General features: G+C 46.6%; 1 protein-coding gene across 1 annotated transcript in view; it reads right to left on the bottom strand.

Moving 5' to 3' along the window:
• The window catches only part of PKD1L1 (polycystin 1 like 1, transient receptor potential channel interacting), a 182,645-nt gene that overhangs the window by 44,882 nt on the left and 116,115 nt on the right, over nucleotides 1-21,648 (bottom strand). The window contains exons 35-46 of the mRNA XM_037728604.1: nucleotides 21,316-21,422; nucleotides 20,289-20,505; nucleotides 18,064-18,237; nucleotides 16,269-16,379; nucleotides 16,104-16,176; nucleotides 15,478-15,524; nucleotides 14,225-14,387; nucleotides 12,370-12,505; nucleotides 11,182-11,266; nucleotides 10,578-10,754; nucleotides 8,533-8,651; nucleotides 3,823-3,933 (exon numbers count right to left, since the gene is read on the bottom strand). Coding sequence (XP_037584532.1) covers nucleotides 3,823-3,933; nucleotides 8,533-8,651; nucleotides 10,578-10,754; nucleotides 11,182-11,266; nucleotides 12,370-12,505; nucleotides 14,225-14,387; nucleotides 15,478-15,524; nucleotides 16,104-16,176; nucleotides 16,269-16,379; nucleotides 18,064-18,237; nucleotides 20,289-20,505; nucleotides 21,316-21,422 — 1,520 coding nt within the window. The remainder of the gene's footprint in view (nucleotides 1-3,822; nucleotides 3,934-8,532; nucleotides 8,652-10,577; nucleotides 10,755-11,181; nucleotides 11,267-12,369; nucleotides 12,506-14,224; nucleotides 14,388-15,477; nucleotides 15,525-16,103; nucleotides 16,177-16,268; nucleotides 16,380-18,063; nucleotides 18,238-20,288; nucleotides 20,506-21,315; nucleotides 21,423-21,648) is intronic.

Genomic DNA, 21,648 nt, shown 5'->3' with positions numbered 1-21,648 from the left:
ATAGCATGTATGAGTAAAAGTCTAATGAATTAATTTATCTGACTGGTTTTATTTCCTTTTTCTTAAAAAGAAGTGATCTCTTATTCTTTGAAGTATTTGATCATCATTCGTTTATACATCTTTAGAGCTTAATCTTTTCAGGTCTTTTATTGGGTGCTGGTTCTCATCTCCGGACTTCTTTACAAGTTTTGTCAAACTATCAAATGCAGAGCGAGTTGGAGGCCTGCCATAGCACCCAGAGCGTGGAATGAACAACAGAGAGGGAACAGCAAAGGAGAACACAGATGGAGACAGAGACGGGACGCATAAGGTAAGCAGATACATCTCTGCAAATATTCACGCCAAAGGAAAGGACGAACGAGCCAGGGGGCACAGAGATGCAGTGAAAAGGCTGGAGGGTAGAAAAGAGGCAAAGGATGGCTGGTGGTGAACTTTCAACAAAGTAAAGTGTTGAGCGTTTGCTGTGGGGAGCAAGATTATTTGACAGACAAACATTGTACATTTATAGCAACTAATATGCTCCATCTTCTGTGTTTTTAAAGAATAAAGTAGTATAAACATTATAGCCATGCTGAGTTTGCACCACTTTCAGGGAAATGGTATCACTTCTTGACACTTGCCTCCCCATTGGTATAACATTAGAGAAACAAAGTCAAGAAAGCCCTGAAAATAACCCAAAGCCAAAAGTCCTAGTGGCCAAACTGCAGACATCTCATGCCTCATTCCTGGCACACCCAAAGTGCAGGTAGTGAGCTAAATGAGCCAGGAGTATTCTGGTCCTGTCTGTATTAATGACTGCAATTATATAAAATAAGCCCACAAAGCTGGCTAAACAATGCAAAAGATAAAATCAGTTGTTATTTTACATTTATGGCACTTAGAACACTTGCTTCATTGATTTGTCCTTTATGTGCTGGTTTTTGTTTTACATTTATTTTATTTGGAATTTCATGAAGTCTTTCTTGAATTCAGAAACACTTCAAATGCAACTTAAATATGGCAAAATCCAAGAACACGATGACTTCTTAAGATATAAGGTATTCAGCAGCCCAGTTCCTTCCCTTTACAGATGAAGATACTAAAGCTCAGAGCGCAAGTGCTTGCCAGAGTCACCTGGCAACCAAAAGTGAGCTGGGGGCCCAGTCTCTGAACTCCGTTTCATCTATTTCCCCTCTTCGGCTTAGCTTCTCTATCTGGAATGCTAGTAAATGCCAAACCCTCAGCTGTTGGTGATGTTTCAGGATTAGGTATTGGGTGATGGGGGTGAGATGGAGAGGCTCCACTTTAAACATTCCATTACCAACTGGGACACATGAATATCCTTGCCTGGTGGTCAGAGTACCCAGAGGCAGTGAGGTTTTGCATCCCTGTGGGAAACGTAAGGTCTATGCAAATCCACAGGAGTTGTGAATGTGCACACACCAGTCTCGTGTGCACCTGAGATAGCTCACAAATATGATCTCAGCTGAGATATTTCTGATTTGAGTATCAAGAAGCAACAATTCGTATGAGAAATATGTCAAATAATGTTGACCTGTGAAATGTGAGATAAAAAATAAACTAGTAAAAGCCACAGGTTGTTCATGTTCAGATTTCCATTTCCAGAGAGGACCAAAATTATCACTTTGTTTTGCACACAGCACCACCTACTGGCAGAGGCTGTGCACTTGCACAGATAGGGGAGCTGAAAAGTTGGTCATGGATGGAAATAACTGCTGGTTTCACAAATGAGGAGGCAGAAAATTCCACTTATTTACCATTAGAATGCTCAGCAGAAAAAAAAAAAACTTGGATTACTGAGCTACAGAACACCCAGACTCACTGCACTGGGACTTCCAGGCCTTTCCTTACGAGTAGATCACAATGCTGACAAAGGGGACAATATCCATCAGCCAGGATCTCGCTGGGTATGAATAACCCTCTCTCTTAGAAAAAATAAATATGTTCTGAACTAGCTGATAAAATTAAACAGACTTTCCAGCCACTCACTTTTGCCAAAAGATTCAACAAAAAAGTATTTACATCAAATTGAATTAGTCAAAGGCAACACACTCAGAGATGCTGTATAACTATGTCTTTAAGTAGTCACCAGAGTAAAATAAGGTAACTTCTGAAGCACACTGAATTATTTTATACATTTATTTATTTATTTAGAGATGGGGTTTCACTCTTGTTACCCAGGCTGGAGTGCAATGGCACAATCTCAGCTTACTACAACGTCTGCCTCCTGGGTTCAAGTGGTTCTCCTGCTTCAGCCTCCTGATTAGCTGGGATTACAGGCATGTGCTACAATGACCCGCCAGTTTTGTGTTTTTGGAAGAGATGGGTTTCTCCACGTTGGTCAGGCTGGTCTGGAACACCTGACCTCGGGTAATCCACCCGCTTCGGCCTCCCAAAGTGCTGGGATTACAGGTGTGAGCAACCGCGCCCAGCTGAAATGTATTTATTAGCATTGAAATCATAATGAAGAATGGATATTATTTCATATAATGCACTCTAGAATTCAAAGCCACACTGCCTTGAAAGGACTCTCAGACTGACTGTTTGTGGCAGGTGAAAATAAAGCCTAACTATGGATTCAAGAAAAACTCTCAATAAAAAAGGAAGACTAGGTTAAATGCACCTATTGATGACAGTATGCATCCCAATTTTAGAAGCACTGAAACGTGGAAAAGAAATATGACACAGGCTGGGCGCGGTGGCTCACGCCCATAATCCTAGCACTTTGGGAGGCTGAGGCGGATGGATCACGAGGTCAGGAGATTGAGATCATCCTGGCCAACATGGTGAAACCCCATCTCTACTAAAATACAAAAAATTAGCTGGGTCTGGTAGCATGAGCCTATAGTCTCAGCTACTCGGGATGCTGAGGCAGGAGAATCACTTGAACCTAGGAGGCGGAGATTGCAGTGAGCCGAGGTTGTGCCACTGCACTCCATCCTGGCCACAGAGGAAGACTCTGTCTCAAAAAAGAAAAGAAAAGAAAAGAAAGAAATATGACACAACAAAATGCTATCATGCTTGCCTCTGCCTGGTGGTGTCATGGAAATTTTTCTGCTTTATACTTTTCATTTCTGACAGATTTACCTAGGATGAACATCTACTACTTACAGAGAAGAGGAAGAAGCAAATGAGCACTTGAGAAGTGATCGAGAACTTGAGTGGTGTTAGGAGCTGCTTGAAGGCCGAGCGCAGTGGCACACTCCTGCAATCCCATTACTTTGGGAGGCTGAGACAGGTGGATCACTTGAGGTCAGCAGTTCAAGACCAGTCTGATCAACATGGTAAAACCCCATCTCTACTAAAAATACAAAAAAAAATTAGCTGAGTGTGGTGGAACGTGCCTGTAATCTCAGTTACTTGGGAGGCTGAGGCAGGAGAATTGCTTGAACACACGGAGGATGCAGTGAGCTGAGCACTGCACCGTTGCACACCAGCTTGGGTAACAAGAGAGCAAAACTTCGTCTCAAAAAAAAAAAAAAAGAAAAAAAAACTGTTTGAAATTGAGTGTCAGTTATTATAAATTGCAACCATAGGCTTTGAAAGAAGAACTCTGATGTCTCCAGCAAAAAAGAAACTGCAAGACCCTATTTTGGTACAGAATTTAAACTTCTTTGAAATATCCTTGTTTCACTATTTACCCCAAATGAGATGCTAGGAACGTGCTCAAAGTCTGCGAATGGAGGGGGTGTTATTAATACTGGGGAAATGTGAGAACCTTTCCAATGTTTCATATGTGGACGTGGAACATGGGGAAGGTGCACACAGAACCTGGACTAGTGCAATGGCCCCAGATCAAGAGGAATTACCCAAACCTCCTACCTTGTAAATTCTTTCCGGATAGCTTGATTGAGGGAGTATTCATCTTGGGAAAATCTGGCATATATTATACACAAAAGCAGAAGCAGCATGAGGATGTCCATTGAAATGTCTCTGTAAGAAGTTTTTAAGTTAGCATCCATACAGACCCTGTATGTAGGTACCTAAGTGTTTCAATTTGCTATCTATCTATCTATCTATGATTTTTTTTTGAGATGGAGTCTCCCTCTGTCACCCAGGCTGGAGTGCAGTAGTGTGATCTCGGCTCACTGCAACCTCCACCTCCCAGGTTCAAGTGATTCTCCTGCCTCAGCCTCCTGAGTAGCTGGGACTACAGGCATGTGCACCACACCCGGCTATTAGAGATGGGGATTTACCATGTTGGCCAGGCTGGTCTCGAACTCCTGACCTCAGGTGATCCACCTGCCTCAGGCTCCCAAAGTGCTGGGATTACAGGCATGAGCCACCACATCCGTCCAAAAGATTTTAAATGAAACTTGGCTTTTAAATCCCTGGGAGGAAATTTTTGTGTAAGATGTGAGGTGTGTGAGGGGTTTATTTATTTATTATTTATTTATTTTGCATATCAATATCCAGTTTTCCCAGCACCTTTTATTTTTTATTTAAATTGAGACAACGTCTAGCTCTGTCGCCCAGGCTGGAATGCAGTGGCATGATCTCAGCTCATTGCAACATGCCCCTCCCGGGTTCAAGTGATTCCCCTGCCTCAGCCTCCCAAGTAGCTGGGATTACAGGTACCCACCACCACATCTGGCAGTTTTTTGTATTTTTAGTAGAGATGGGGCTTCACCATGTTGATCAGGCTGGTCTCGAACTCCTGACATCAGGTGATCCAACTGCCTTGGTCTCCCAAAGAGCTGGTATTACAGGCGTGAGCCACCGTGCCCAGCCCCCAGCACCATTTGTAAAAGACTATCCTTTATCCATTGGATCATCTTTGCACCTCTGCCAAAAAATCAGTTGAGCATATTTAAGGAAGGCTATTTCTGGGTTCTCTATTCTGTTCCATTGATTTACATGTCTGTCCCCAAACGTTATACTGCCTTGGTTTCTGCAGCTGTATAGCATGTCTTAAAGTCAGATAGTGTCCGTCCTCTGACTTTGCTCATTGTTTTAAGAATTGTTTAGGCTATTCTAGTTCTGTTGCTTTCCATATACATTTTAGAATCAGTTTGTCAATATCTGTAAAAAACCTTGTGGTATTTTGGGTGCGATTGCATCAAAACTACATATTAAATTAGAAAGAGTCGACACCTGAACATTATTGAGTCCTCCAATCAACACACAAAGTCTCTCTCTCCATTTATTCAGATCTTCTTGACTTCTTTCATCTGTGTTTTGTGGTTTTCAACATACAGATCCTGCACACGTTTTCTTAGATTTACGTCCATGTATTTCATTTATTTGGTCCTGTTGTAAATGGTATCCCTTTTAAAATTTCAACTGTTTATTGCTGGTATGTAGGAATATAATTTACTTTTTTTATATTGACTTGTGTCTTGCGAACTTGCTAAATTCACTTATTAGTTCGAGAAACCTTTCTTTGTAAATGATCTGGGATTTTCTAGGGTCACCGATTTTTTTTTCTTTTTTGAGACAGAGTCTCACTTTGTTGCCGGGCTGGAGTGCAGTGGCTCAATCTCGGCTTACTGCAACTTCCGCCTCCCAGGTTCAAGCAATTCTCCTGCCTCAGCATCCCAGGTAGCTGGGACTACAGGCATGCACCACCATGCCCAGCTAACTTTTCTATTTTTTGGTAAGACGGGGTTTCACCATGTTGGCCAGGATGGTCTCGATCTCTTGACCTCATGATCCACCCGCCTCGGCCTCCCAAAGTGCTGAGATTACAGGCGTGAGCCACCGCGCCAGGCTTGATCTGGGATTTTCTGCTTAGACAATTTATGTCATTTGCCAATAGACGGTTTTATTTCTTCCTTTCAAATCAACATGTTTTTAATTTCTTTTTCTTTGCCTGTTGCATTGGCTAGGACCTCCAATGTGATGTTCAATAGGTGTGATCAGAGAAGACATTTTTGCCTTGTTCCTTATCTTAAAAAACATTCAATGTCTCTCTATTAAGTATGATATTAGGTGCTGAGTTTTCATAGATACCCTTTATTGTTCAAGGAAACTTTTCTGTTCCCACTTCTATTCCTAGTTTGCCAAGAGGTTCTTTTTTTTGTTTTGGATGAATTAATGTTGAATTTTATCAAGTGCTTTTTCTGCCTCTATTGAGATGATCATATTTTTCTTATTTAGTCTGTTAATATCGTGAGTTACATTAATTACTTTCCTCCTCATGTCTCATCCAGTCTATAGGTATCATCTCTATTTTTGCTTCTTTGCAATCTATTTGTTGAGCAAGTGGTTCTTTGTACTATCAACTCTCAGAGTCTTGCTTTTCCATGGTAGTATCTAACATACTCTTACTGTAAACTACAAGTTGGCAAAATCGCCTCATCAGATTAAGATTGCACTGTTTTGGGTAGATTGCCTCGTAGATGACGATATTCACTTTTCCAGTCCATCTTTTGTTTTCAAAAGTTGCTGGTTCTTTAGGCCGGGCGTGGTGGCTCATGTCTGTAATCTCAGCACTTTGGGAGGCTGAGGCAGGTGGATCACTTGAAGTCAGCCTGACCTACATGGTGAAACCCTGTCTCTACTAAAAATACAAAAAAATTAGCCAGGTATGGTGGCACACGCCTGTAATCCCAGCTATTTGGAGGCTGAGGCAGGAGAATCACTTGAACCTGGGAGGCAGAGGTTGCAGGGAGCTGAGATTGAGCCACTGCACTCCAGCCTGGGCAACAAGAGCAAAACTCCATCAGACAAAAAAAAAGGGAATATTAAAACTTTGTTACAAATATTTTTTCCTAGTTTGTCACCATCATTTTATTTTATAAATAGTTTCTTTTGACCTAGGAGTTTTTTTTTTTTCTCTCTCTCTTCTTCAAGTTTTACATAATCCAATTTATTTTTATTTTCGTGTTTTGTGTCTGGATTTTAAGTCATAGGAAAGTTTCCTCAGTGAAATTTTAGAGAAACTTATACTTAAGATTATACCTAAGTGTATTTTGTTGTATTTATTTTATTATTTGATTTGTTGAATATGGTCTTGTATTAAGTCTCTAACTTTTGCTTGTATATAAATATGATACTGGTTTTTGTCTTTTAATTTTATAACTTAATACTTTACTAGTTTTGCCTCTTTCCTAAATGCGCTCTCTGGGCCTGTTCTGCTTGGTTTGGATACCTTCCCCAGCAGCACCCCGAGCCACCCACCCCCAGAAGGCTACGTCCTGGCAGAGCTGGGTTTGGTTAGTTCTGAGGAGAAGCAGGAGTCCCAGACCACGTGCTAAGCGCACATATGGATGGGATTAAATCCAATCGTTTGTATGAATCCATGCTGGAAGCATGAAGCTGGCCCAGCAGTTCCAGACCTCCAGACCTTGCACTCACCCATGAACTTGAGTGTGCAAACTCCTCCCAGATGTGCCCACCACACTCCCAGTGAACAGCACTTGCAGGAGCTTGGGGTTCTTCTATTCTCAAATACTTCAGGTACCCCATCCTTCCCTCTACCATGTTCTGTAGCTGCTGAGCTACAGGGGGCATGCACTTTATGGTTGGTCCCCCTCTGGGTGCCTTTGGCGGTGTGGGGGGTGGGGAGCAACTCATGAAATTTGGTGTGCGTGTTTTCTATGGGTTTTGTTTTTGCTATCTTGCTCTATTTTTCTGAGGGTGTTTGATAAGATTAAAAAACTTGGCCACCACTGCTCCATCTTCCTGGAATTCCTCTCCCACTCTCCTTTAAATGTGACATCCTAATACAGCCACAGCTCTTCTCCTGGGAAGAGGAATGTGAAAATATTTAAGGGGAAGCTAATGGGGTGCCACATTGTATGAAGGGATTATTTTTTAAGGAAATTGGTTGGAGGTGCTTCGATGACACGCCATTTTTGAAAAACTATCAGAAATTCCCAGATCCTTGACCAACTACACCAGAAAGATTTTCAGGAGACCAAATTCATGTTCCGAATTTGAAGAGGCATTTTGGCTAGCATTTAGTGAAGGCTCCTTGTGGTGGCTGCCATCCAGTATCACCATAATGGGACATGATGGAGGTAGAAGTTGGAGAGCTTTGCCACAGCATGATTATTTCTTAAAGTTTGTGTTTTATCTAAAAAAATTGAAAATATGTTATGAACACCATAACATAGCTGTACGTACAGAACATTAGGTTTTTAGATACCCGTCACTGGGCGAAACCCATGCCCTAAGAGGAAGTGTTGCATTTATCTTACAACTTCCACATCTCTACGCATTCCGGCTGGAGAAGCAGAAGTCCCAGACCACGTGCTAAGCGCATGTATGGGTGGGATTAAATCCAATTGCGTGTGTGAATCCATGCTGGATGCATGAAGCTGAGGCCCAGAGGAGGAGGTTTTCTTAAACAATTTCTTATCACGGGCAAATTGTGGAACTGAATTTTCTGACTTCAATTCTGTTTCCCTGAATTCCTCCCATCTGCTGGGCAGCACAGCTTGTTACATGCATAAGGACAGCTCTGGGGACAGCAAGGTGGCCCCCACCTCTACTCCCCACTTCTTGAGGCGAACAATCGAAGGGGTGCTCCCTTCGAGAGGGGAGCTGGATCGGAGCAAACCTCTCCCCAAGGAGGCCGCCACCCACCTCAGGGCTGCCTGTGTGCGACTGTCTCTCCTCATTCCCTGTCTGGTGACCCTCAGCTGGGCCTTGGAAGGTGGACGCGCCCAGCGCAGGTGGCGAGCTCGTTGTCGGGCAGCCAAGACCTGTTAGGGACAAGAGCGCTGTGAGCCACGGGCTGGCTGGTGGAAGGAGAGAGGCCCTTGGTGTTTCTGCCAAGCCAAGGAATGCGTCATTGCTGTGCTGTGCATTCAGCCTGGCATTTGGGAACAAAGAGGTACTTTGTATGGATAACATAGAGCAGGTTGTTGAGGAAGGGGTCAGAGATGGGGGTTAGGCCCATTTTTTAAAATCTGCTCATGTCCCAGGCAAGCTTTCTTGGCAGGGATTGCAGTTGGGCTATTTATTACAAAGAGCTGCTGTATGGGAGGGTGTGTCTACTACTGTCAAATCATGGCAGCAATTATCTTGGGCACTAGCACAGTATTTTCTCTTAAAGACTTTCAAGGTATGGAAAAATCATTTTAAAGTGTAGTCTTAGCAAGAAATGACCTTCCTTTTCTTTTTTTCAAAAGTCATTTTTACTTTTATACTCTTTTTGTGGTCAGGGCATAACAGTAGCCAGATAAATGAACTCATTGTAGGTATTCATTCATTCAACACACATTCACTGGCTCAGGCACTGGGGACATCTGAGGAATCAGAGACAGTCCTTCCTCTTAGAGAGGCTTCTAGGAACTCGACAGCAAGGATACGAACAACACAAAGTGAGAAGCTGCGCATGCAGAGCACTGGGGGTTAAGTTACTCTCTTTGGCTGTTGTGCTGTTCTGAGAAGGGAACGTGTGGTGGAGAGATCTGTGGGAGGCTTGGGTGTGGGGGGCGCCCTGATTCTAAGGTGCTAATGAGCCATGCGTAGGTTTGGAGATGCCAGCCTGGCCCTCAGGATCAGGCTGAATTCATTGGAAGGAGCCTCATCCCTGAGGTTGGGATGATAGAAAGAAAATGAACAAACTGGAAGCAGGGCAGGGCATAGCTGCACATGGGGAGAAGAGGAAGGAGAGCCTCTGAAGCAGAAAGGAAAGCTGAGATACAGCAGGTGTGAGGGAACCAAGGGCTAAAGTGCTGCAGGGCGGGGGGTGCAGGAGGAAGGGGCAAGGTAGGCCAGGTTTGGGTCCCAGGCTCTCCTTTACTGCAGTGTGGCCTGAGTCTAACTGCTTCACCTCATCTTTAAATGGGGTGCAGTGATGCTGCCTACTTCATAAGGAACAAATGATATGATAAATGGAAATACGGAGTAGATGTAAAACAGCACAATGACTTGGACATAGCCTGTGTGCACCACCCACCTTCAGCAGCAGCAGCCTCAGTTTCAGGCAGGCTGAGGGGCTTCAGACAGGTCCTCAGGCATGGAACTTATTAGGCTCCTTTGTGAGGAGGAGGGTGGAGATGAGGAGAGGCCCAGATGGGGATCTGACTGTAAATGAACTGGGAGTGTGCCCTTGGTCATAAGTGACTTGTGGTTATCACAAAGGAATAGAGAACCACACAGGCATTTCGTGTGCCTTTAGTCAATGAGCCTGCGAATTTCTTTGCCGTGGCTGGTAGACCTTTCTCTTCCTTCATATCACCCACACTAAGAGAATGCTACACATACAATAGGCAAAGCTGAATGAAAGAAGGAAGAAAGGGAGGGAGGAAAGGACAAAGGGATGAAGGAAGAGGGGGAGAAAGGATGGGGAGAGGTCCATTTTCTGTGGGTCCACTGAAGTGCAAATGGCCTAAAACTTCCAAAATCATAGCCAAGAATTAGAATTCTCATCTGCTTCAGTATTTTAAAATATGCTCATTTTCTTGATGCTCTAACTTCTTTAGGATGGGAGTACAAAAAATAAGTCCTATATGTTCATCTGCCGTGTATGCATGCGCAAAGCAGCATAAGAAATCAGGACATCCCACGGGTCTCCAAAGATGCAACTCAATTTGAATTCAAAGCCTACATTCAGATATGCATGATAGAACATAAAGCAGTTTTCTGAAGCTCGATTTGCACTGCACAGGTAATGTTCTTACTTTTTCAATCTCGCCTGCACAGTCAGGAATGCTGTCGCTTGAAGAGAGGAGAAGGCAAGTCCAGGAACGTTCTGCCAGTTCAGAGTCCAGATTCCTGGTTGCCTCGAATAAAGACTCCGTAAAAAAGTGGTTGTCAGCTCTTCTTTTCCAAGCAAAACCCAAGGCCACGAGGCACACCTGGAAGGAAACACATGACAGCGCAGAGAATCGGCCACCCTGTGTTTGTGTTCAGTCCACACAGAGCTGCCCTCCTGTCCCCTAATCATGAACAGGGCTCCATCTCACAGTTTTTACGATACCAGTAGTCACTGCCTTGGATTCCCAGCCCAGCTTCACCAGGTATGGCCTTGCCCAAGAGACCTGCATTCTCTGAGGCTCAATTTCAAATAAAAAAAAATGTGGGTTAAAGCGGTTTGCTCCTCATAGGATTTTCATGATGATTAATGAAGAGGCCCATGTGCCGCTTAACGCAGTGCCCGGTTCCTGGTTCTCTCTCACCACAACTTAAATCAGACTATAAAGAAAACACCATCAGCCTGTTTCCCCTTCCCGTCTAGGTCCCCTGCTGGTGGAAGGCACCTTTACCATGGAGGGTGTTTCTTACCATAAGTGGCTGGGTGATGAAAACACAGCAGACCACGGAAAGGGATAGCAGCTGCAGCCACTGCACACACTGCTCCTGGCCAAACCTGCCCCGGGGGAAAGTGTGGTGGTCAGCATCCTCTAGGGGAGCAGGCCACCCAGCAGTCATTGCTACCCAAGCACAGAGACACTGCCTGAGAGGGCCCGTGGCCTCGCTGTGGCAGGAAGCCAGCTATGGGGATGGTGCTGGACATGAGCAGTATCTTCCAGCTCATCGGAGGGGAGCCCCTTGCTGCCAAGAGGATATCAACCTCCCTGAAGCTGCCCAGTGGAAAAGAGAAAGGAAAACCCAACATGCAGACAGAACAGAGCGCAGACAGGGGAAGGGGACAGAAAACGGGTTGGGGTATAACAACAATGACAGCAGCAACAACCACAAAGCTGGATGCCGGCGGGGCTCTCCGCAGGAGCGGGCATGATGCCAACAGAACTGCTTTCATATTTCAGCTGCTCCCCCCCAAACCCTAGGATTAAGCTCTCTGACATTCCTGTTTTACAGATGAGCAAACTGAGGCACAAGGGAGGTCTAAGTACCTTCCCATCCTCACAGAGTGATTCAACACCTACAGTTGAGAAGATGAGAGATGGGAAGAAAAGGCCTTGGCTTTGTGGCTACCCTTTGTGGTTTATGAAGACATGGGCCACAGAGCCTCCCTGAATGACCCTGGGGTCTCCGATGGTGAGTCCAAGTTGCACAGGAGCCAGAGAGGCAGCCTGTGCTGGGTGACAGGATCAGAATCCATGACACATGCATTATAATCCCTGTCTCAAAGGCATACGCTTTTTCACATGATGGGAGACCAGGAACAGCATATTCCAGCCACAGCTCCTGGCTGGGAGCCTGGTCCTCTCAGGAGCTCTGCAGCTGCGTTCCTTCCTTCCTTGGACGGAGGTCCTGCAGCTTCTTGTTTAACATCTGGACTCCATCCAAGCCTGCTTGCCATGGCAGCACTGGCCAGGCCAAGCCTCTCTTTGAGATCTGCATATTTTATTTACCCCAAACGGTGAGAGGTTAGAAATGAGGGAGAAAATAGCAATTGTGACATCTGGAGCCTGCATCTGATGAGTTCCCAGAAATGCAGGGTTTATTTACAAATGCTAGACTTTCCCTCCGAGGATCTGAGGATGTTTGAAAACTTCTACAGCTCACCTGTAGCCTAGAAATCCTGTCCCCAAACCACAGGCCAGAGAAGTGGTCCCACAGATGGCCCACACTGCAGAGGTCCACCAAGGCAGAGGGGCTCTTGAACACTGGGGCATTAGTCTCGCCAAACCACCGCTGGATGCTGTGGAAGAGTAGAACAGAGACAAGGCAGCTTGAGAGACCTTGGCATCTCCATCCACACGGAGTATGGTGGTGAATGTTAGGTGTCAACTAGACGGAGTCGCAGGTCGTCCAGGCATTTGGTTAAATGTGATTTCTGAGTGTGTTTGGGGTGGAGGGTGTTTCCAGGTGATATTAACATCTGAATCAGCCAAGTGAGTGAAGCACATGGCCTTTCCAGCCGTAGGCCTCCTCCAATGCTTTGAGGTCCTGAATAGAACTCACAGGCTGAGAACAAGGGAACTCCTGCCTGACTGCTGAGCTGGGACATTGGTGCTCACCTAAGGGTTTAGGGTGGGGGTGGTTGTGGTGAGCAGCAACTCCTGCCTCACTGTACCCCCAGAAAGCTTTTGGGGACCTCCTCTTCTGAACAGACCAATGGGTCTGTTCAGAAGCAGAGGGACCAGTTTCCATTTCAGACCCCAAACAACTAAGCAGGCTGACCTGGAACCTGAGGGTCTGCCCTGATTTGGATCAAGTCCCACATGCCGCTAGGGACAGGGCTTGCGACTGGTCCCCTGCAGTCCTCATCCTTCCCTCTCTGCTGTTGATTTCCCCAGGGCCAGGTACAGGACAAGAGGGTTGCCCTATATGGTCTTCATGCCTTCAGATGCAGCCACCTCAGCCCGTTTTCTAGCGATTGCTCTTAGAGGCAGATGCCATGTCAACCTAGGGCAACCGAGCACAACACCTTTCAACAACGAAGGAGCTCTTACTGGGAAGCTGGTATTAGATAAACCGGGGAGCACTGGTTGAATATGAATCCAGGAACGTGAGCTGTGGCTGGGACAGTGGAGTCGTCCTGAGATGCACCTTCACATCCTCATCGGTGGCTGGTCTGCCAGTGTGAGCCTTGCACTTCTGAGCACTCCCTTCCAGCCCAGGCCACGTGTCCAGCTTGTCTGGGAGGGTGGCCGGTCTTTGGGATGAGTTTGCCCTCTGATCCACTGCTGATACTGGTGCCTATACTGAAGGCTCACCTGCCTGAAGCTTGTTCACTCACAGAAAGGATGCTTCTTGTGCCCCACTGTGTGTGAGGTGCTGTGCAGCATGGGCCCAACCAGACGCGGCTGCACGCACAGGCCTTGCCAGCCACTGTGAACAAGCGCCTGAATCCAGTACACAAGGACCTGGACTGAGCTGGAGTCTCAAGAAAACCATCTCCTCATACACCAGGTGGCTCCAGGATCCCAAAGCCACACACCCTTGCCAGGTCAGGCCCACCACAGTCTTCTCTCTGCCAGGATTTGGCTGTCCTCCTGGGATTACAGCAGGATTCAATCTCCCTGCACCCAGCCCTGTTTGTGCTAGGGTAATCCCTGCCTCAACCAGCTCCCTGCTAAGATTCCAGCATAATTGGAAGCTGGGACTATTGTTCATTGTCATTAGCATTAAGAAATGCAAAGCTTCAAATTCCAGAATATTTTCAAAAAGTTACGAGCATATTACTGGCTTTTTAAAACGTATGACCAAACTTATGCTAAGTACTTGCCAGAAAGCACCAAGACTTTGGAGGACAGTTGGATGCCTCCATTTTGGGTGGACCCCTGCCTGGTTTTTAGATGAGACTAGAGGATTCAGTGACATTTGGCTCAACTGTGGCTCTGCTTGTCCCGCCTCTCCCAATGGCTGCAGGTCTGCTGGACTGGCAGGAAGGGGGTTGTGGTTGTAAGCCAGTTACCTTGAGCACGAGTAGGGCAGCAGTGGCTCTTCCCCATCAGAGCAGTCCCACTGTGGTCAGCCCCATGGGCCTCCAGCTCAGGGGCTGGACAGGCTGTGCCATTGTCACTTGCAGCCTTCCTTTGGGCCCTGCCACTCCCAGAGAGAATGGCTGACGCAGGATGCTAGAATGACAAGGTAAGGCCAAGGTTAATGTCTCCGCAGACAGGGCCTCACATGTGACGCTCAACAGTGGTATGGCTTGCCGCCTTCTCAAAGGATGGGCCTGGCAGGGGCAAGGTGTGGTGCTCAGGCCTCCGGAGAATTCTGAGGGGGGAGGCACAGGCGGCCCTGGAGCCAGCTCCTTCATACTCTGCGGAGGATGGCGGGTGCCCCTGGGGAAATGTTGGTGGCCTAACAGCAGCTCCATGCAGTCAGGGTGATTGCACCTGGCTCTCCGGAAGGCATGACCCTGCCACTGAGAGGAATTCAGCCAAGAGCAATGGGTTGGGCAAAGCCTCTGAGGGGGGAGGGTGCAGAGCCCCAGCATGGTGTTCGAGACACGGAGAGGGGCACACTGTGTTTCGAGCAGCAAACCGAGAATACCACCCTCAGGAACAGGAGCGGCGGAGCTGCTGCCTCCTAAGGGGAGTTAGGGACTGGCAAACAAGGCATCGCATGTGCCCTCACATGTCCCATGGAGCAGAATCCCATGTAAGCAAAGGGTCAATCACACACATCCAAAAATGTCTATAGCAATGGGGTGCTGCAGCTGCACCATTAGAAACTGCCCTTCAACTGCCCTATGTCACGGGCCTCTTTAAGACCTGGAACGGAGCTCCCAGCACAGGGGCAGCTTCTCTGAGCCCCCTCCTCCCAAGAAGGTGGAGAAGCTCACTGAACAATCACCCCGAGCCTTGCTGCCAGTGTCTCTCCCCCAGTCCTGCTGGTATTTACTGAGTAGACACACGGAGCTTTCCAAATTCTGCTGGGCTGCTCCTCCTTCCTGCTTTAGGCCTCTGCTGGGACCCCTTCTCTCTAACCCACCTGGACAGCCAGCCTACTGTGGCATGTGTCCTGGAAAACGGACCTCCTTGTAGGGAGGATAGCAACCAGCCAGCACAGCAGGTCTTGCATCGATCTTTTCCTGTGTCCATCTCACCTTGGGCCTGACCCCTCCATGGCCAGACCACAGCCAAGGGAGGATGCCAGAGAAATCTAATTGTCAGCATTTCATGCTAGAGGATTAGCTGCTGCACATAATGACTGATTTACCTTGCAGGGTTCCTGTGCATCTGATATCCTTCTGCAGGAATTAGAACCTGATTTAAAAAAAAAGTCAAATATATGATGCTTTGGGATCATACATTTAAACAGGAATACACTTAAGGATTAGCAGGGATATTACTTTCTTTAACAAATACTCTTCCTTCCTGACTCAGCCAGAATGAGCCTTTCTGAGAGGACAAGGCTAGAATGAGGACTTTCTGTTGATGCTTCAGTCCTGGTATTGGCTTGGCCAACTCTCACGCCCACTAGAGGTTGTCCTAAGGAAACATGGCAGCTTAAGAAAAATGCTTAATTAATAAAATAAATGGCACTATCAACGGGAAAATACATTCACTATCCATCTGGCAAAGACCTACTTTACTTAGGAGGTGAAAAACATTTATACATCACTCTGAAAAAAAAGGATTTTACAAGGTTCATATAAATGTGGGTACATAAAATGTACAGATCAGAGAAAATAAAATGACTTTTAAACACATGAAATGATGCTCAATGTTACTCATGATAAACACAGTGCAAACTGAAAGCAGAAGATACAATTTCTACTTAGTAGATTGGTGCAAAAGGCTCGGCCCCATGGAGAGTTTCTGAGAGTTTTAATGCACATTTACCCTGGGGTGCCTTGGTCTGTGCTCCTCCTCTAAGGCGGCTGTGTGGCTCCGTTCGGACAGGCCCTGGGGCTTCCTGCAGAAGGGAAGAGGTGGTTCGCCAAGGGCATTCTCCAGCAATGAAGCGAATGCTCAGGAGAAAAGGGCCATGAGGCCAAGCGCAGGTACCTTGCTGAGCCTGAAGAGCAGGGACAAGAGCTGGGCCCCTGGAGAAGCCAGGAGGGTACACAGGAGACCCACCCTGAAGGATTCGAGGGAGGGGCTGACATCCAGCTGGGGCTGCAACAAACCAACAGCAGCCATTACATCAACCCAATACAAGTCCGACTTAACGCAGTCATTGTGTAATTACAAATATACGTAATGTGAATACACACATTATATTTAATAAAAGTGCTCTCTTCATGAATCATGAATTTTAAGTTACAATTCTATCTATCTATCTATCTATCTATCTATCTATCTAAGATGGAGTTTTGCTCTGTCGCCCAGCCTGGAGTGCAGTGGCGTGATCTTGGATCACTGCAACTTCTGCCTCCTGGGTTCAAGCAGTTCTCCCAGCTCAGCCTCCCGAGTAGCTGAGATTACAGGTGTGTACCACCACATCCAGCTAATTTTTGTATTTTTAGTAGAAACAGGGTTTCACCATGTTGGCCAGCCTGCTCTCGAACTCCTGACTTCAGGTGATTGGCCTGCCTTGGCCCCACAAACTGCTGGGGTTATAGGCATGAACCACTGTGCCTGGCCACAATTCAATTTAAATAATATCTGGTGTTCAATATTGTTTTAAGAAAAAAACAGAACTATATATAGACTTGATATGATGGATACAAGCAGAAGGAATCCAGCAAAGGCCCTTCTACTCCAGGAATAAAAAAAGAAATAATTTTGTTTCTTCTTACACAAATCCTTTTGGATTAACAAATGCTTGCTGAGCACCCACTCTCTACCAGGCACGTGCTCCGTGGATTGAATCATGACTACAATCCGGCAAGGCATCAACACCCACAAGGTACCAATGAATAGACCAACATCAGACAACATCAGACGACCTTTTTTGAAGTCGATCTCAAAAAAGAGGCCAACCAAAGATTTCCTCACCACAGTCCCTGGTCCATTTCCAGGCAGACAGAGCTGTTCTCTTCCTGCTACTTGATGGTATTTCTTTATCCTCTTTTTACAAATTCTATGTACTGTTATGTTTTTAATCTCACCAATCCATAATTGCTATTGGATCTCTCTGATACCTGGTGTCCTAAAGGAGCCAGCGTGCCCGGCTGTCCCATGGATGGATCGCTGACCCCCACGTCAGAAACGGACCTTGTCACCACATTCTCCAGCTGCACCATGACCCAGCGGTGAACCCAGCGGACTGGGTGCATGAATGGCCATGATGCAGTGGTAAACAAGTCAGTTTTCCCTCAGCCCACATCCTGTTGTGTTGTTTTTCCCTCAGGAAAGGCAAGCTCTCCCTTTTAACTGCTGGCACTGATTTGGAACTAATTTTCTACATCTCATGAGGAACAATCAGACCAGAGCTGCCAGTGCAGACTGGCACCCTGAAGAGAAATATGGCCATCAGAATGGCTCTGCATTCTTTTGGCCAGAGGATTTGTCTAAAATCTAAATGAATTACCAACTTTAAAAAAAATTCAAGAGCGTTCTCATAAGATAGCCGGCTGCCAGCCTCTCTGGAAAAGTTCCGCTGCTGGCCTTGGGGCATGAGCTCCCGCACAGCAGCTGTCCACTGAGCCGGCGGACTCAGGGCTGTGCAGGTCCCACCCAGTGCTCACACCTGGCAGAGCCCTCCTGCTCCTTCCCTGGCCTCCAGGCGGCCAGGCTCGCCTCCCCTGGTTTAAACTTTTCTCGGAGACTGGGAGCTTTGTTCACTTCTTAGGCAAAAAGGGGCCACAGTGTAGTCTGGGATCTGGAAGCTGCCAGAAGGAAAAGCGATGGCTCTCACCTGCTCTTGCCCTCCAGCAGTGACCAGGGCAGTGAGACAGGCGTAGACGCACAGCAGGGAGAAGGACACGGTGAGGCGCGGCGTGTGCAGGTAGCGGCTGGAGGAGGGCCTGCTGTACACCGACAGCCAGATGTGGAAATCCTCCAGGTACTCTGTGAACTTGCAGTGGAAAAGCTGAAACAGAAAGCAGGGGAAGTGTTCCCTGGCATGGGGCATTCCTGTCAACACAGCAAGTCCTGACTGTTAAGCAGTGATCTGAGCAGAGACCACAAGCTTTCTGGCACTTCCATCCCAGCTGCTTAGCTGGGTACCAGGTGGGCTGTGGTGCAGGTGGACAACACTGCCCTCTACATGCCATCTGGATTTGCTATCCCAGCTGGCTATCTGGGTACTAGTTGGGCTGTTGGTGCAGGTGGACGGCACCTCACTCCAGGCCTCTTGAAGCTGCTCCTCCTTCTGCGTCCTTGGCAGCCCCCTTGCTCCAGCTACCCTCCTATCAAGCTGGACTCTGGCTTACCCTGGCCTTCCCCTGGTACCTCCTGAGCTTTGACACACGCTTCTCTCAGCTTCACCTGCCTGGCTTTCAAATGCCTTCATGCCCAGCCTCAGGAGACCTTCTCTCCAGAGCTTCTGATCCGTCTCTCCTTGGTTCTTCTTCATGTTCCTAAGAGACTTCCTAAAATCCCTTCACTCTCAGAACGTTCCCTGGCAACATAGTTAATTTCAACTGGGCTTTGAGTGCACTGAGAGTGGGGCTAAGTCACCTCCACCTCTGTCCTCAGTAGCCCACAGTGGCTGGCACACAGTAGGAAACACGTTGCTTAGGAACTGTACTGAATTTTAAGTTCCAATTCAATTTAAATAATGCTTGGGGCTAAACATTGTTCTAGAAAAAAGAAAATTACACACGGAACTGCTCTTATGGAATATGAGCAGAGCACAGGAGCAAATGCCAGAAAAATCGTACTAACAGAATGAGAATATACCTTCTTTATGTAAATGGACTAGCCAACAAGCAATGCTTGATTTGCAGCACACGCAAGCGCTTATACGTGACTAAATTAATAAGCCTATGTTTCTCACAAAAAGCTCTCAAGCACAATAGCTGGAAGGATAAGCAACGTATGTCTCCCATGGTTAACTACACAGCTAAACAGTCATTCTTATACAGAAACAATCCTCTAACGGGAATCCCCAGTTGAATGGACCTTCAGTTTTAGACGTTGAAGAATTTCCACATGCTGTGGATGATTGAAAACTTGTTTCAAATCCTTCCTCATCAAGTTTCTTACTAACTTAGCAATATGTCAAGCCTGAAAATGCCAAGGTCTTGAGCCTGGGACTCTATCAAGGCAGGTGTCAACAGGGCAGGCTGGAAAGAAAACCCAGTGGCCTGGTAAGGCCCAGTGACATGGAGACTGCCTCAGCCCACTGGGATCTTACCACGGTTTGAGATGCAGCCTCAGGAAGTACTCACCAGGAACACAGTGCTCACACACGAGAGTTCCCACAATGTTGCCCATTACCATAATAAATGAAAGAAAACTGCAAATGCCCGACAGGCCTTCAGCAAAGGGTCACACACAGTGGGCCATTATACAGCCCTGAAACAATTTTCTAAAAATTCACGAAGAGGCCTAATCTAAAATGTTGGATAAGAAAGGGCAAAATGCGTGACATTATTATCACAATTGTATGAAATTTGTTTGTATATAGGGAAAGACAAAAAGGACATGAGAAAATCACAACTTCCGCGGTTAGTCTGTGAGAGTATCTGTTATTTTGTCACTTTGGCCATCTCCCGCCATCCTGGCCCTGACCACATCTGTACCGCATCTGTATTACCCTATTGATAGTTATCTAGGTTGTTCTGGACACACATAGGGCACTGCAACGTCTTTAATTACCGGCCTTCTGGACATCGCAGACCACCAGCAACCATAAATTCTAGAAATGTTTATGGAATTACATTTACAATTACAGAGAAGCATTACTGCAATAATTAACAATTGCAAAGGGTAATGGATCCATGCTTGGATGGCCACTTAATGAATGTATCATTTAAGATATAGATATCTTGGTAATTAACTAATAATAAAGGAATACACTTTAGAAGAGTTCAAAGACACAACTGTGGCGAGTGAAGCAGAGCCAGGTGCCATGCTCTGCCAGTCAGCCAGGTGTGCCACAAGAGGGTGAATCAATTTCACCTGGAAGGGGCCTACCTTCCGGAAGCCGAGTCCCCCTTGCAGACAGGTGAGCTCCCGCTCCACGCGGCCATCACACCGGCCGGCACACAGCCAGCACTGGGCGGGGAAGAACCAGCCCTGTCCTGTGTGCAGCTCCTTCACCATCACGTGGCTGATGAACCAGCTCGGGGAGGGCCCACAGCTGTCATGCCAGAGGCAGATCTTCCTCAGCAGGCCCAGCTGGGCAGGAGCACTGGAGGCACACACAGCAGTGTCACATCAGCCGGGTGGGTGATGGTGTGGCCCTGGCATCCCGCCAGCTCCAGTGCTCACCCTCAAGGCACTGATGGCCCACAGAGGGTGGAAGGGACATGTCAACAGATGACTGACATGCAGAGTGACATGTGAAGCCCCCTGGAACCCGGCCAGAGGATGGGAAATCCCACCAAGCATAGTGACCCTGCACTCAGGCCTTCAATAGCCACCAGCTTTCCTAAACCAAAGTCACACAAATCCCGTTCATGTATTAGTCTCTGGTGTGCATTAGTCTAAAGTTAACGTTTTCTCTCTTAATGAAGACATAATACTCCAAACCAATAAATATCATACATAAAATTTACCAGAAGAAAAAATAATTTCGTTCAGTCCTTTCACATTTTCTAAAACGCCTGGTGCTTGCATCCTATCTTGTTAAATTCCCTCTTTCCCCAACCCCACCATCTTTATGACACCATGTGTCCTCACTCTTCCAAACTGGGGACAAACCCAATTAAGGTCAGCAGGTTTAGTGTCACAGAAAGCACTAACTATGAACTTTACAAGTATGTAAAAATCAGTAAGTGTTCCTCTCCCACCCTACCTCCTTCCTTCCCTCACATAAACTTGCTGTTTAATCGACTCTGAATAACAAACTGTAAAAATACACCACAAAATTTGTTTGTCTATAAATTGCTCAGTATTAGAGGCCAATGTTATATTCTACTGTTTTGTTTTTGTGATAAGGCTACACCAATTCTGGTTGACCTTTCTTTCCCAAATCTAGCAGCGAAATATTTTGGAATACCTCAGGATAAAGGTGTGTCTGGAATTCCTTTCAAACAGGGGCTTCTCTGGACAGGAGAGCTCCTTGGTTTCTGACCGTCCATTGTCGCCACATAAAACAATGTATACCTCAAAACAAAGAACAGGGGTAGGAGCTCAGGCTACTTCATGGCAGACACCATGCAATGCTGGGCAGGGCTTCCTCGCACTTTCTCCCAGCTTCCCATCTTTCCACAAAACCACCTGCATGGTGATGTGTCCCTGCCTGGAGCCAGGGGGTGAGGGGGCATACCCAGTCCTAGGCCTCCCTGTAGAAAGCCTGGTAGAAATGGCCATTTCTTTACCTATTTGATCT

This window comes from Cebus imitator, unplaced genomic scaffold, assembly GCF_001604975.1.
Source record: "Cebus imitator isolate Cc_AM_T3 unplaced genomic scaffold, Cebus_imitator-1.0 Scaffold272, whole genome shotgun sequence".
NCBI lineage: Eukaryota > Metazoa > Chordata > Mammalia > Primates > Cebidae > Cebus > Cebus imitator.
This window is presented reverse-complemented; position numbering and strand designations above follow the sequence as displayed.